Source organism: Muscardinus avellanarius, assembly GCF_963383645.1.
Source record: "Muscardinus avellanarius genome assembly, chromosome: 11".
NCBI lineage: Eukaryota > Metazoa > Chordata > Mammalia > Rodentia > Gliridae > Muscardinus > Muscardinus avellanarius.
In genome coordinates, this window is record NC_137797.1 from 8,458,615 (window position 1) to 8,475,417 (window position 16,803).

A 16,803-nucleotide genomic window follows, 5' to 3' on the forward strand; every position below is an offset into this window, starting at 1 on the left:
ATGAAAAAAAGGTTGAAGATGTAGCTTAGTCATTGAGCAGAGTACCCCTGGATTTAATCTACAGCAGCACCACACACATTTAAAAAAAGATCAAGATGCCTGACTTTATTTTATTTTATTTTTTGGTGATACTGGCGTTCTTTGAAGCCCTTATCCTTCTGGGCTACACTCCCAGACCTTTTTTTATTTGTTTGGAAACAGGGTCTCTTAAACCAGTGAGGCTGACTACGAACCTGCGCGATCTCCTGTCTCCGCCTCCCAAGCTTGCGAATTATAAGCATGTGCCACCATGCCCGGCTCTGCCTGACTTTATAATTTTAAAATTCTGAGGGACTATTAGTTGGTGCTTTATTATTATTATTATTATTATTATTATTATTATTATTATTATTATTATTATTGTAGTGCTGGAGATTGAATCTAGGTATGCTACCTCCAAGTTACAACCCCTGTCCTATTTTTTTTTTTTTTTTTTTTTTTTTTTGGTGGTACTGGGGTTCCTGGAAGCCCTTCTACCTCCGGGCTACACTCCCAGACCTATTTTTATTTGGAAACAGGGTCTCCTAAGCCAGCGCGTGCAGCTGGCTTCTAACCTGCGCGATCCTCCTGTCTCTGCCTCCCAAGCGTGGGGATTACAAGCGTGTGCCACTATGCCTGGCCCCTGCCCTATTTTTTATTCTTTAATTTGAAATAGTCTCACTAATTTGTGAAGGGTCTCACTAAGTAGCTGAGGCTTGTCATGAACCTGCTATCTCTGTCTCAGCCTCCCAAGTACTGGGAGTACGAGCATGTGCCACTATGCCCATGTAGCTTTTGTTTGGTTGGTTGGTTGGTTTTTGTTTGTTTTTGCGGGTCTGGGGATGGAATCCAGGGGCATTTGACCTCCGAGCTTAGGGGCATTTGACCCCTGCCCTGTTTTGTTTTGTTTTGTTTTTGAAACAAGGCCTCACTAAGTAGCTGAGGCTGGTCACAAACTGTGATCCTCTGGTCTCAGCCTCCCGAATGCTGGGATTACAAATGTGTACCACCACACCTGGCTCTGGCTCTTTGTTTTTAAGGTATGATTAGCTTTCTTGTTTAGCAGTTCATTAGTTGGACAAAATGAACCCAGAAAGTAGTAAAGCTTGCTTTATTTATTTATTTATTTATTTATTTATTTATTTATTTAGTTCTGTGCTGAGTGTTGAACCCAGGGGTATTCTACCTCTGAGCTACACCCCTAGCCCAATTTTTTATTTTTATTTTGAAACAGTTTCACTAAATTGCAGAGGGCCTTACTAAATAACTGAGGCTTATTGCAAACCTGTGATCCTTCCCTCTCAAGTACTGGGATTACAAGTGTGCACTAGCACACCTGGCTTAAATCTGTTTTATTTTTTTTTAAGAGAAAATTAAAAGTTAAATAGTTAAATTTTGGGTCTTTGTTCTTAGTGGGTTTATTTTTTATTTTTTTGGTGGTGCTGGATGGGACCCAGGAGCATTCTACCTATGCACTATATATCCCCAGTAATCCTCCTCCTGTCTCAGTCTCCCAATGCTGGGATTGCAAGCATGTACTTCCACACTTGTCTTTGTTCTTAGTGTTATGTTTGATATTTATGTTTTGTTTTTTTGTTGTGTGTGTGTGGTGCTGCTGGGGATTGAACCCAGGAGCACTCTACTTCTGAGCTACACTCCAGCCTTTTTAATTTTTTTTTTTTTCGGGTCTGGGGGTGGAACCAGGAGTATTTGCCCTCCGAGCTATATCCCCTGCCCTTATTTTTTATTCCTTTTTTGTTTTTATTTTATTTATTTATATTTGGTGGTACTGGGGATAGAACCCTTGTATATCCGGGCCACACTCCCAGACCTGTTTTTTTTTTTTTTTTTTTTTTTTGAAACAGGGTCTCTTAAGCCAGCCAGGCTGGCTTCCAACCTGTGGGATCTTCGTTTCTCTACCTCCCAAACACGGGGATTACAAGCATGCACCACCATGCCAGGCTTCTTTTTGTATTTTAAAACCAGGTCTCATTAAGTTGCAGAAGGCCTCACAAAGTAGTTTAGGCTGTCCGCCACCAGCGATCCTCCTGTCTCTGCCTCCTGAATGCTGGGATTACAAGCATGCACCACCACGCCTGGCTTTTAAATTTTGTTTTGGAAATCTCATTGGGTTTCTTAGATTTTTGCTAAATTGCTGGAGTTGATCTTGAACCTATGCTTCTTTTTTTTTTTTTTTTGGTGGTACTGGGGTTCCTTGAAGCCCTTCTACCTCCGGGCTACACTCCCAGATCTATTTTTATATTTTTATTTGGAAACAGGGTCTCTTCAGCCAGCACGGCTGGCTTCAAACATGTGCGATCCTCCTATCTCCGCCTCCCAAGGGCGGGGATTACAAACGTGCGCCACCACGCCCAGCGAACCTATGCTTCTAATGTCTCAGCCGCTCAAGTTCTGGGATTATAGTCATGTGCCACCATGCTCAATGTGTGTATTATTTTTTATCAGAAGGAAATAGTATGTAAGACTGCCTTGGATTGTTACTGGTGTCTGTAAGTTCTTTACTTTTTCCTTGCAGGTGGCTTTCCTGGGGGAATGCCTGGTAATTTTCCCGGAGGAATGCCTGGAATGGCAGGGGGCATGCCAGGAATGGCAGGAATGCCTGGGCTCAATGAAATTCTTAGTGATCCTGAGGTTCTTGCAGCTATGCAGGTAAGACTTAGACCAAGAAAATTGGATGTCATTGAGGTCTTTTTTTTTTTTCATGATTCTGTGGTGACAAGGTCACTCTTTTAGTCATTTTTATCTTAGTTAACAAATAGCTAACGTTGTGGGTGTGTCTTTTTTTTCAGTGTGTAATTTTTTTTTTTTTTTTTTTTTTTTTTTTGGTGGTACTGGGGGTGGACCAGAGGCTTTCTACCTCCGAGCTATACTACCAGACCTATTTTAGGGTCTCACTAAGTTGCTGAGCGCCTCACTAAGTAGCTGAGGCTGGCTTTGAACCTGTGTGATCCTCCTGACTCAGCCTCCCAAGCGCGGGGATTACAAGCATGCATCACCACGCCTAGCATTCAGTGTGTAATTTTTAAAAATTAGTTTTATGCCAGGCATGTTGGTGCACTCTTGTAATCCCAGTACTTGGGAGGCTGAGACAAGTGGATTGTAGGTTCAAATTCAGCCCTAGCAACTTAGTGAGACCTTGTTTACAAATGGTGGCGCACGCTGATAATCCCAGCATTCAAGAGGCTGATACTGGAGGATCGCAGTTCGTGAACAGCCTCAGCTACTTAGTGAGGCCCTCTACAACTTAGTGAGACCCTGTTTCAAAGTAAAGAATAAAAAATAGGGCAGGGGTGTAGCTCAGAGCCAAATGTCCCTGGGTTTCATCCCCAGAATCGCAAAAAAAAAAAAAAAAAATTAAAAACATTGGTTTAGGGGTGGAGCTCAGCAATAGAATGCCTCTCAGTTCAGTGTCTAGTACCAAAAAGTAAAAAAATAAATAAAAATTGGTTTTGGGAAATACATATAGTTGAAATTTATATCCAGTTTTTTAAAAATATACTTTATTTGTACATTGTAATGTCAAATGATAATTAAGTTCAGAGTGATAGAGACAAATATGCACGTGTCACTAGCTGGGACGACCCAGCCCTCTGAATCCCACCCCGTCTCTTCTGGTCCTCATACTATATTAAGATTAGCATTGATAATTTTGCATATATATATTATAATTGGGAGTGTTTCCTTCATTAATTCTACTCCCTAGACCTTCCCCAGACCTATCCGTCACTCTACTGGGGTTTCTCCTTCATCTTCAGTTTCTTTTGTATCTGATTTCTCCCTATCTTCCACATATGAGAGAAAACCTGACCCTTTACTCTGTGTGTGTGTACATAGGGAGAATATATGTGGCCTGTACCCCCAGTCCTATCTTATTTTGAAACAGGACATCACTGACTTAGTCGTGAGGGGCCTCGCTAAGTTGCTGAGGCTGGTCTTGAACCTAGTCTTGACATTGCTATTTTAATAGGGTTTGCATTGAATCCATAGATCACTTTTTGGTAGAATGATCATTTTGGTAATATTTATTCTTCTTTAACCAGGATCCTGGGAGATCTTTTCATCTTATAAGATCTCCACTTTCTTCAGTGTTACTTTTTAGTGGATTCATAATGATTGTATGGAAAAATCTAATGATTTTTGTAGATTGACTTTGTATCCTACTTTATTGAATTTCTTGGGAGAGGGGGGTCAGGTTTCTAATTATAGGATCATGTCATCTACAAATCAGTTTTTCTTTTCCTGTTTGTATTCCTTTGGTTTCTTTTTTTCTCTTGCCTTTTGCTTTTGAGTATATTGAAAGGGAGGAGTGACGGTAGGCTTCCTTATCTTGTTCTTGATTTTAAAGGGAATTCTTACAGCTTTTCCCCATTCAGTGTGATAATGGCTTTGAGTTTATCCTATTTGCCATTATGATATTGAAAGCAAATGCCTTCTATTCTAATTTTCTGCAGTGTTTTTCATATGAATGGTTGTTGGATTTTGTCAAATGCTTTTTCAGCATCTCTTGAGATGATCATGTGATTTTTGTCCTCAGTTCTATTTATGTGGTGAATTCCATGTTGATTTGCAGTGTTGCATTCTTGGAATGAAATCATTTTGGTGGTGCTGTACAATTTTATTGCTTTGGTTTTGAATGCATACTTTTTTTTTTTTTCTTTCTTTTTTTTTTTTTTTTCTCTTGGTGGTACTGGGGTTCCTGGAAGCCCTTCTACCTCTGGGCTACACTCCCAGACCTATTTTATACTTTTTTTTTTTTTTTTTTTTGAAACAGGGTCTCTGAAGCCAGTGCCGGGGATTACAAGCGTGCACCACCATGCCTGGCTTGAATGCATACTTTTGTTTAGAGCTTTTGCATTTATATTCATCAAGGATATTGATCTATAATTTTCTTTTCCTGAAGTATCTTTATTCAGTTTTTTTTTTGGCATAAAAATTGTATGTGCTTTATTTCAGTATTTAGTTAAAGTAACACAATTGAGCTTGACTTTGAGGTGCATATTAATAATATACTTCTTGGTCTTGCCAAAACCTAGTTAATTTTACTGTGACAGAATAATGAGATGGCGTTTGGAATAATACAGTTCTGCATCCATTGGTGTACTTTTTGAATATTAAAACCAAACTCTTTATTTGCAGGATCCAGAAGTTATGGTGGCCTTCCAGGATGTGGCCCAGAACCCAGCAAATATGTCAAAATATCAGAGCAACCCAAAGGTTATGAATCTCATCAGCAAATTGTCAGCAAAATTTGGAGGTCAGGCATAATCCCCATCTGACAAAGCCCTTCCTGAAGGAAAAGCATTGTAGATCACTTCATGGATGTCGCAATAATACAAACCAGTGTACCTCTGACCTCATCAGGAGAGCTGGGGTGCTTTGAAGATAATCCCTACCCCTGTGCACCAATGCAATTGAAGCATTTTACAGTGGTTTGCCATTAGGGTATTCATTCAGATAATGTTTTCCAACTAGGAATTATAAACTTTAAACACTTTTTAAATCTTAAAAATATTTCAAACAAATTAAAAGGAGAGGTGTTCCTACATTTTTCTTTACTAATCATTTTGGATTTTTCCTTTGATATTGGGCAAGGAAGGTACTACAGTACAGAAGTTTATTGCTGGTATGAATGAAATTTATTAGTGGAAAGCATATAAATCTTATTTAGGTAACATTTGAGTTGGGTATACAGTTACTGAGGCATTTTGATTTGTCTTTTAAAATGCTTTGTTTTAATGATTATTTCAATAAAAGTATGGGGACCACCAGTATTTCAGTATGACCTGGGTAGGGACTGGAAATACTTGGTGGGGCAGCAGCAATCTTGCTGTGTTTTTTAAGACATGCACCCTTGTACAGGTTGTAATTAAATCTTACACTGTTTGAAGGGTGATTTTTCTGTTGTTGTTATGCTGCAGTGGAGTTGAATTACTTATCTCTGTTCTTATCCTATCTCGAATAAATGTTTCATATTATTTCCATGTAAGGGAAATAAAGGAGTACTTTTCTTTTAATGTTTCTGTGTTAAAAATTAGCTTTCCTCATTAGAAAATGACCAACTTTGTGTTCTGACTCTTTGCCCTCTTCTTTAGAAAAAAAGACATCATCATTGTTGTCATTCATTCAGAGCATAATTGTGCAAGCATATTGAACACTGGGTTAATTTAATGAATAACACATATCATTATTGTATGGTAATATCCAAAGCTTCTGTAGTTTCTTATTTGGTTATGATACCATTTACTTAAATGTTATACTTCCACTGTGGTAAAATTTCCTCATATCAGAAGACATTGGAAGGAGAGAATTTCCTTTGTATTTCATCTTCTACATAAGAAATACCTATTGCAGTTAAAGTTTATATTATAGTATTCATTTTTGTATTTTGAATATCATACAGTTTGAATTAATTGATATATACACACACATATATGGAACGTAACTGCTTGATCCTTATGAATTATAGATGAAAGATTAAAAAAGTGGTTGTTATGGAGTTGTTGGCATTATGAAGATTTATCATTCTATTCAGCTCTTACTTAAAATACTGCAACTATGTCCCCACCTTTGTTTTCCCTATCTTCCTTACTCTGTCAGGATAAGAAAATGACAAAGTCCATGGAGAACATGTTTAAATTATTACATTTGTGAAATCATATTGTTTATTCAGGTTCTGACACTCTGCTGTACACAAGCTGACATAAATGCATATGTTACATAAATGAGAAAAGCTGTGTGCTAATGGAGCATGCTTTTAAAATCCTTGAAAAACACCATTTATACTTGGATTTGAGCTTACCAGTGTTCTTTTTGTTTATGTGTGTTCTTGACCTTTTCAAAGTCTCTGTGCTGTGCTTAACTGGTCAAGAAGACCAGTTTCTTCTGGACTCCTTTGACTTAATTATATATGACCTAACTATATTCTAATATTGCAAATATTATCATAAATGGATGAAAGTAAAATTGCTGTTCTGAAAATGTATCTTGTGCTTTGGGGCTTTTAAAGCCCACAAATACAAAATAGCCTTCACTTTCATAGAGACTCAGTATCATTTCTAAACCAGAAATATTCTTTTTCTGTGCTAATGATGCTATAAGAAGGAACAGTTTTCTTACAAATGCATAGTTACTGGATATTTCTATCTACATTAAAAATAAAATACGCTTTCAAATTGAATACTGACCCCACACACATTTTGTCAGCAAATGTTCTATTTTATGTCTATGCTGGGCATGGTAGGCTATCGATCATTAAGTTCCATTAACAATGGCAAAAATGCATCTAACTACATTATATAGAGGTTTGCTTTCTTTCAGGTAGCCCAGAGATCACCAGTTTTATTTTTGGAAACAGGGTCTCTTAAACCAGTGGGCTGGCTTTGAATCTGCGAGATCCTCCTGTCTCCACCTCCCAAGCGCGGGGATTACAAGCGTGTGCCACCTCGCCCGGCTAAATATGATTTATTATTTGCTTGTTTTGAGGACGTATTTATGTGTGATAAAAGAAAAAGCAAGCCGGTAATGGTGGTGCACGCTTAGTAATCCCAGTATTTGGGAGGACTGTGGTTTGCAGCCAGCCTCCGCTACTTAGTGAGGACCTCCGCAGTTTAGTGAGACCTTGTTTCAAAATAAAGAATTAAATAGGGCAGGGGGTATAGCTCCGAGGTCGAATGCCCTGCTGCGTTCCATCCCCAGACCCGCAAAAAAGAGAAAGTACATTATAGTCCATAGGTATGTTGTTATATGGTCAACAACAAAACGTAACAGAGAACAATTCCTGGCCATACTAGGAAATATCAGCTTGATAAGAGTAAAGGAGATGCATTTTTGTTTTAGAAATTGCTGATATCTAAAATCAGTGCACCTGAATTAGGCACATATATCAGGTAAGTAGTACTTTGTGCCAGCCATTGTTGTAATCAGTTGGTCATTACTGGCTCAGTTCTACTGACCATAAGGGTAAGTACTTTTATTATCACTTTCATCATTGTATAGGTGAGCGACTGAAGCATTTAAGTAAATTGACCAGGATAGCATACCTGTTGATTTACAGAGCTGAGCTTCTCAAATACCCAGGCTTTATAACTTCACAGTCCTCCTGCTAAGCTGTACTCTCCCACCTCTATTTGAAGGTTGTTTCCTACAAAATTTTACTTCAAGCAGTTGAAAAAAACATATATTTGAGTGGAGTTGGTTCCGTAGGAAATATTAAATCACATCATGTGTGTGGATGGCATATGTCCAACAGGGCTTTCCCCAAATAGGGACATGGCAGAAAGTACTTGGTCTATTCAAGATAGGCTCAAAAATAAGAAAACAGTCTAGGAAATTACGGTATAATTTTAAAAGGTTCATCATGTGCCAGTATTCACAAGCAGTATGTAGTTTATGACTTGGGAAGGGAAATACCCCAAATATAGCCAGGCATAGTGGCATTTGCTTGTCATACCAGCTGCTCAGGAGGCTGAAGCAGAAGGATTACAAATTGGAGGCCGACCAGGGCAATTTAGGACTCAAAAAGAGCTGGAGATGTAGTTCAGGTAATTCCCTAATACCTCAAGAACAAAAGTACTATGATAACAAATACAAATAATGATAGTTATTAAGCATTGGTTTAAAGTGTAAGAAGTTTGGCATGGCAACTTGTAAATCGTTTTTAAAGTTTCAGCATTTCAGATTTCAGTGAGATCTTTTGTGACTTTGGAGTGGAGATTTATAATTTTCTGTAAGGTTTAGCAATAAATTTCTGACATTTGGGTTTTTTGTTTTGTTTGTTTTGTTTTGTTTTGAGGGTCTGGGGATGGAACCCAGGGGCATTCTACCTCCAAGCTACAACCCCAGCCCTATTTTTTATTCTTTATTTGGAAACAGGGTCTCACTAAATAGCTGAGGCTGTCTTCGAACCTTAATCCTTCTGTCTCAGCCGTGAAGGGCCTTGCTAAACTGGGAAACACGATCCTCTGGTCTCAGCCTTGCAAATGCTGGGATTACAAGTATGTGTCACCACGCCCGGCAGGTGAAATAATTTTTAAGATTATGTATTTTTAAATTTTTATTCAAGTATTAGGACCAAAGAAGGGAAGAAATAGTATAACAGTAAGTATGATGCTCAGAAAATCTAGGATTCTAGATTTTTCTGAGCTTCCCTCCATTTTTTCCCTCCACTCTTTTAGACAGGTTCTAGTCAGATTGCTGTTCTGCTAATCTAGTATATTCTTGACAGTTTCTCATTTGATGAGCCCATGAAAACAGCCCTCTAGCCAGTTTCTGTTTCCATTTCAGTATATATATCACATTTGAGTTTTGGTCCTGCACCTTTGTGTCATGACCCTGTGGAGTGACAGAACTCTTCTGGAAATCATTTCTATAATAGGATGGAAGCAGTAACCATATGAGAAGGTACATTAAAGCCAACTAAGTGGTTTCCCAAACTCCTCTTTCCTGTATAATAAATAGGAACATTTAAGGCTTCTCTAGTGATCTAACCATTTTGGCTTCTGTTTTCACCACAATTGGTGTTTTCAGGAAGAAAAAACTACTCAATCATATTTCCCCTTGGTCAAGATGTGGCCTTCAAAATAGAAAAGATGGGCTGGGTGGCGCATGCTTGTAATCCCAAGACTTGGGAGGCTGAGACAGGATTGCACGTTTGAGCACATGCTCAGCGAGTAGTGAGACTCATGAAGTAGGCCCTGTTTCAAAATAAAAATGTAAGCCGGGGGTGGTGGTACACACTTGTAATCCCAGCATTTGGGAGGCTGAGACTGGAGGATCACGGTTCACGGACAGCCTCAGCTACTTAGGCCCTCTGCAACTTAGTGAGACCCTGTTTCAAAATGAAATTTAAAAATAGGGTAGGGGTTGTAGCTTGGAGGTCGAATGCCCCTGGGTTCCATCTCCAGATCCAAAAAAAAAAAAAAAAAGGCTGGGATGTAGTTCAGAGGTAGAATCACCGTGGGTTTAACCCCCAGTGTAAAAGCTGCGGTTGTGGCTCAGTGGTACAGCGCTTGCCCAGCATGCCTAAGTCCGAGTTCACTCCTCATTGCCCAAGGGAGAGAAATGACTTCTAGCAGAGGAACGAAGATCGGATCCCCTCTCTGTCGTCAACTTGTCTTTGGAGGGAAAGAAGCCCATTCGGGTTTATTTATTTGGTACTGGGGTTGGAACCCAGGGACATTCTATGCTGAGCTACACCCCTATCCCGATTTTTTAAATTTTGAAACGGTCTCACTGAGTTGCAAAGGGCCTCAGTAAGTAGCTGAGTGCTGTCCGAGAACCCGGATCCTTCTGTCTCAGCCTCCCAAGCATTGGGATTACAAGCGTGCGCCACCATGCCTGGTTTATATTTTATTTGGAAATAGGATCTCAGTGAGTTGCAGTGAGCATCACTAAGTAGCTGAGGCTATCCTCGAACTGCGATCCTCCTGTTTCAGCCTCCCAGATGCTAGGATTACAAGTGTGCACCACCACACCCGGCTGGCCATTCAAATTTCTAAGGTGTCCAGCATTGTGGCAATAGACGTGAAGGGTCGCTGGCCAGGTCTGCAGACGCTGGAGAATTCCCGTCAGAGCCAAGAGAGGCGGGGCCGACGCTGCAGCTGTCAGTTTGGCGCGCTAGGTCCCTGCCAGTCATTGCCGCGCTGCCCCGCCCCGCGCCCTCCTGGCGGCCAATCAGCGCTCGGCGGCGTTCCCAGGCCTGCGCTCCGCCCCCGCGGCGACCCGGAAGTGGTTGTAGAGGGGGCCGGCAGGCGTGAGGAGGCGGGGCTTGTGACGCTCAGCTTCTCCGCTCTCCTTTCCTAACTCTGCGGGCTGCGGCGGCTGAAGGAAAGTGTGGCTGGGCCTGTGGGAAGCCGCACCGATGTCCTCCGTGCTGTCTTACGAAAGCCTGGTCCACGCTGTGGCCGGAGCCGTGGTGAGGCGGGCTGGGGCTCTCCGGGGCCAGTCCCGGGAAGCGGCTGGGGGGAGGGTCGGAGCGGGAGAGCGTGTGGTTGGGTGGGTCTGTCTGGACTGTGGAGTCGGAGAGGCAGGGGTCAAAGGAGGAAAGTTGCAGAAAGAACTTGGGGTGAAGGCCCCCGCTGTGGTCCCCGAGGCATTACCCGGAGTGCAAATGCAGAGTCGAAGACTTGCTGAGTTCCGGGCCTTCTGAGGTTGAAGGCTGGGAATCCCCTGCCGCGCACACTTCACCTGATCGAACCTGAGGAGAGGCTCCGTGTGAGAGGGGTTGCTTAGTTATAGCCTGTCTTCACACACTGGACATAGGCGAGTTGTAAGACCTGGTAAATGTCTCTGTCCTCGGTCCAGCATTATTGACATAAAAAGTGTGTGTGTGTGTGTGTGTGTGTGTGTGTGTGTGTGTTTCTAACCAAGATCAGGGTGGTTAACCTCCACAGGTGTGAGATGATTGTGTGGTTCTTGGACTTGTGGATATCTAGGTTCCATTTGACACTCTCTTTTCCTTCAAACTTTCCGTTCTTGACTTGAGTAATTCCTCTTCTGGTTCTTTTCTTCCTCCATCTGCCCTTTCTCACATCCTTCACTAGTTGTTAACAGGCATCTTTAGCTGTTTGAATCACAATGATTTCAGAGGAATCTTTTTAATTCCCAAAAAGTCCACTGAGAACTCATGTTCTGTGTAGACTAATTTGAGTTGAGTCCCAACTTTATCATTGGTTAGCTAAGTGACCTGTAAACCACGTTTTTGCTTTTGGTGATAGTGGTACTGAGTGTTGAACCCAAAGGGATTCTATTTCCAAGATACACGCGCAGCCCTATTCAATTTTGATTTTGAAACAAGGTCTCATTAAGTTGCAGAAGGCTTCCCCATATTGCTGAGGCTGGTCAGGAACCTGTGATTCTCCTATTTCAGCCTCCCAAGTACTGGGGTTGTTACAAGTTGTGTGCCACTGTACCACCTGTACACCATTTTTCTTATTTGTTTTTGTTGTGGTGCTGGGGATTGAATCCAGGGCTAAATGCATGCTAGACAAATACACTACCCTTGAACTATATTCCCAGTCCTTTTAGTCTTATTTGGAGACTGAATCTTGCTGAATTGTCCAGGCTGTTCTTGAACTTGTGATATTCCTGCCTCAGCCTCCTAAATAAAGAGTAGCTGGGATTACAGACTGTCATACCTGGTTTACTTTCCCAGTCTGTAGAGTGGGAGAAATGATACCTATATCACAGAGTTTTTTGAGAATTAGGTGACACAGTATTTTATTAAAACAGTCTTATTCAAGGCTTGATTCATTCAGCTCAACCAGAAGAGCCTGTCAGTCAGTGTAAAGTACTGAGGTGGAAGCTTGCTTGACATGAATGGTCACAGAAGCCCATTTGTCTGGAGTGGAAGGAACAAATAGGTTTTAGGGGGGCCAAGTTGTGTGTTGTTTTGAGTGGGAGAGCTAGCTAAGTTGACATGCCATAATGTTTAAATTTGCTATGGAAGCTTAATAGCTATTGTTTCATTGTCTGTATTTGTTGCTTATTACAGTATTTTCTTTTTTCTTCTTTGAAGTTTTAGGGATTACTGAACTACATTTTTTAAGTTGCCCAAGCTGACCTCCAAATTGTAATCTTCCTGCTTCAGCCTTCTGAGCAGCTGGTATAACAAGCAAATGCCACTTTGTCTGGCTATTTGGGGTGTTTCCCTTCCTAAGCCATATAAGCTTCATACAGTTTGTACATAATTGGCATACAATGAACTTTTTTTTTTTTTTTTTTTGGTGGTACTGAGGGTAGAACCCAGGGGCTTTCTACCTCCGGGTTATACTCCTAGACCTATTTTATATTTTTATTTGGAAACAGGGTCTCACTAAGTTGCTGAGAGCCTCACTCAGTAGCTGAAGGCTTCAAACATGTGTGATCCTCCTGTCTCAGCCTCCCAAGTACAGGGATTACAAGCATGCATCACCACACCCGGCTCATATAATGAACTTTTTTTTTTTTTTTTTTTTTTTTTTTTGCGAGTCTGGGGATGAAACCCAGGGGCATTCAACCTCTGAGCTATTTTTTTATTCTTTATTTTGAAGCTGGGTCTCACTGAGTTGCAAAGGGCCTCACTAAGTAGCTGAGGCTGTCTGCGAACCGTGATCCTCCGTCTCAGCCTCCCAAATGCTGGGATTACAAGCATGCACCACCACGCCCGGCTATAATGAACTTTTTAAAATTACATCTTTTCGGGCGTGGTGGCACACGCTTGTAATCCTAGCATTAAGGGAGGCTGAGACTGAAGGATCGTAATCCGTGGACAGCCCCAGCTATTTTAGTGAGGCCCTCTGCAACTGAGTGAGACCCTGTCTCAAAATAAAGAATTAAAAAATAGAGCAGGGGGTGTAGCTCGAGGGTCAAATGCCCCTGGATTCCATCCCCAGACCCGCAACAAACAATTACATCTTATGTTTCTAGTTTTTTTCTAGTCCTTATTTTTGAGCCTGTCTTTAATAGACTAAGTACTTCCTGCCATGTCCCTTACAATTCAAGGAAAGCCCTGTTGACAGGGTTTTGACATCAACACACATGATGTAATTGATATTCCCTACTTAACCAATTCCATTCAAATGTATGTTTTGTTTTCTTCTGCAGAACTGGGGAATTGAACCCAGTGGCATTCTACCTCTGAGCTATTCCTCTAGTCCTATTTTTTTTATTCTTTATTTTGAAACAAGGTGTCATTGATTTGTGGAGGGCCTCACTAAGTACATGAGGATGGATGTGAATGTGTGGTGCTCCTGTCTCAGCCTCCCAAGTACTGGGATTACAAGTGTGTGCCACTATGCCTAGCTATGTTTTGTTTTCAGTTGCTTTATGAAACAAAATTTTGTAAGAATCAACCATCAAATAGAGGTGACAGAGTATAGTTTAAGAGGAAGACCGTTGAAGTTACAAGCCTGGGTATTTGAGAATCTTAACTCAAAACAACAAATGTGCTACCCTGGTCAGTTTTACTTAAGTGCTTTTTAAACATGATCACCCTGATGCTCTGTTGAGAGGTCAAATATAAGGGAACAAGGAATAATTGTCAGGCAAGAAATGATGGTGATTTGGACAAAGCTGTTAACTGTGAAGGTGATAAGAAATAGTCACTAACTTAGAATATATTTATAGGGTAGAACCAGAATGAGAGTTGATTGACTCCAAGAGTTTTTCACTTGGGCAACTGGGAGGATGATGTTCCTACTTCCTGAGATGGCGAAGGAGTGGATTTAGGGGAAAAGATGAGCTTGTTTTTTATTTTAGACTAGTTAAGTTTGAAATGCCCAAGAATAATCATGAGGTTAAATGATTAGCTCACCAAGGAAGTATGAGTGGACTGAGAAAAATCTCAGTGACTGAGCTATAAATTTTAGCAGGCATATAGTAAAAGGTTGGGGAAACAAGATTGCACCAGGAAAGAAGACTAAGGAAGGACTAGTACAGAAAAAAGCTGAGAGGGTGGTATTCTGATAGGCACATGAAGAGTATTTCAGAGGGAAGGATGGAGACGAACTGGGTCAGATGCTACTACTGCTGAGTTAAGTAAGACAAGGATTGAGAATCAACTATTGGATTTATAAACATGATAAACTACTGGTTAGGTGAGAAGAGGAGCTTTGGTGGGTTAGTGTACTGAATTGTTGGAGTGCAACTAAGAAGGAAAAGATGAGAAATGTTCATTTTCTTTTGCTTCTCTCATCAAATGCCATTCGTTCATTTTATTAAACATTCTATGTGCCATGCATATAGGTGCTACAGATATAGTGGAGAGAACAAAGTTCCTCTCTTCATGATGTGTGCATTCTAGTGGGGAGAAGGAGCTGGACAGTAAGTAAATAAACAAAAAACAAAATAGATTTAGGTAGTAAGTGCTCAAAAAATAGGGTGGGCAAACATTTTTTCCAAGGGGCAAATGGCCGATATTTTAGGCATTGTGTGTGTTCTCTGTCAGAGCTACTCAGCATTGCCTTGGCAGTGTTAAAGCAGTCATAGACAGTAAATGAACCATTAGAGCTGTGTTCCCATAAAACCCTTTTTGCAAAAATAGGTATTAGATTGGATTTGACCCGTGGACTCTGCTGTACAGTGTGACTTCAGGTAGAGAATATATATATATATATATATATATATATATAATCTTCAAAGATATTTTTACTTTTTTTCCTCCTTATTGCATGTTTTTCTCATATTAAAGTTCCACTTGAACTTATTCACCCTGAATTTGCCATATTTTTCTTCTCCCATAGGCTACATTAGATTGTCTAGTTAATGTACTTTTTTTTCTTTTTTAAATTTTTTATTGGCGCATTATATTCATACATCCTATTGGGGTAAAAAACTTGTGTGTACATACATGTACACATCACTGATTAAACCCCTACCCAATTCCCACCCCATTCCCTCCCCACCCCTCCTTCCCTTGCTTGGCTTAGTGGTTTAAGTACATTGCGTGTTTTAGAGAATTTCCATCTTCCCCCCCTCCCATCCTCTTATTTAGGTTGTCTTGTTTGCTCCTCTATAGGATTTCCTTTTTCATCTAGAGTTCTTTCTATGACCCATTTCTCCCTAGCTTTCACGTATTAGGGAAAGCATCTGATTTCTATTTTTTGTGACTAACTAATCTCACTTAGAATAATGTCCTCCAGTTCTATCCATTTCCCTGAAAATGATGTAATTGATGTTTTTTTAATGGCTGCGTAAAATTCAATTGTGTACATATCCCACAGTTTTATAATCCATTCATCTCTTGATGGACATCTTGGCTGGTTCCATAGTTTGGCTATGGTAAATTGTGCAGCTATGAACATAGATACACATGCATTAGTTTGGTAGTTTGGTTTACTTTCTTTTGGGTAGATACCCAGAAGTGGTATTACTGGATCAAATGGTAGATTTGTTCTCATTCTTTTTTTTTTAATTTATTTTTTAATTTATTTTTTAAATTTATTTTTATTGGTGCATTGTAATCATGTATCACATTGGAATACAAGACTTGAGAGGATATACAAGCACACATAATCCAATTAGCCCTCATCCAGTCCCCATCTCATTCCCTCCCCCTCTCTCTATCCCATGCTTGTTTGGTGATTAACTTTGATACATTTGTTTATGTACCTCCTGTGTTTTAAAGAGACTCCATCCTCTCCTATTCCATACCCTCTGATTGGTCACCTTAATTGCTTCACTATAGGGCCCTTTCTATAACTCGACCTCTTCCTGTTGCCCCTTTCCTCCTAGTTATTGCTGATTAGGGGAAGCATCTGGTTTTTATTTTCTGCGGTATTTCTCTGTGCATGCCGCGTTGCAAGTACCGATCCCACTCTTGACGGCCCCAGTTGTGGCCTGGCTACCTGGTGGACTGATCCAGACCTCGCTGGCTCAAGGAGCGGCCTTGCCTCATGGGAGGCCCCGATTCTGGCCTCGCTGGCCCCGACACCGGCCTAACCCCTCACGCAGGCTCCAATGCTGGTCACTGGCCCCGGCATCGGCCTAACCCCTCGGCAGGCTCCAATCCCGGCCTCGGAGGCCCCAGCACCAGCCTTGCCTCATAGCAGGCTCTGATGCCAGCCGTTGGCCCCGGCACCAGCCTAACCCCTCGGCAGGCTCCGATCCCGGCCTTGGAGGCTTCAGTAGCGGTCTTGCCTCACGGAAGGCTCCAATGCCAGCTGCTGGCCCCGGCACTAGCCTTACACCTCAGCAGGCCCCGATCCCTGCTTCGGAGGCCCTAACACCAGCCTTGCCTCACGGCAGGCTCTGATGCTGGCCGCTGGCCCTGGCTTTGGCCTAACCCCT

General features: G+C 41.2%; 2 protein-coding genes across 3 annotated transcripts in view; both read left to right on the plus strand.

The window, feature by feature from the left end:
* ST13 (ST13 Hsp70 interacting protein) overlaps positions 1–5,304 on the plus strand; it is a gene marked incomplete at its 3' end in the record, with an annotated part of 45,586 nt that extends 40,282 nt beyond the window's left edge. For both annotated transcript variants that reach the window (XM_080705286.1, XM_080705287.1), the window contains exons 11-12: positions 2,555–2,688; positions 5,176–5,304. In XM_080705286.1, the coding sequence (XP_080561412.1) occupies positions 2,555–2,688; positions 5,176–5,304 (263 nt within the window). The remainder of the gene's footprint in view (positions 1–2,554; positions 2,689–5,175) is intronic.
* A 5,593-nt stretch (positions 5,305–10,897) lies between these two features.
* SLC25A17 (solute carrier family 25 member 17) overlaps positions 10,898–16,803 on the plus strand; it is a gene marked incomplete at both ends in the record, with an annotated part of 54,113 nt that continues 48,207 nt past the window's right edge. Inside the window, one exon of the mRNA XM_080706401.1 lies at positions 10,898–10,951. Within this exon, the coding sequence (XP_080562527.1) occupies positions 10,898–10,951 (54 nt within the window). The remainder of the gene's footprint in view (positions 10,952–16,803) is intronic.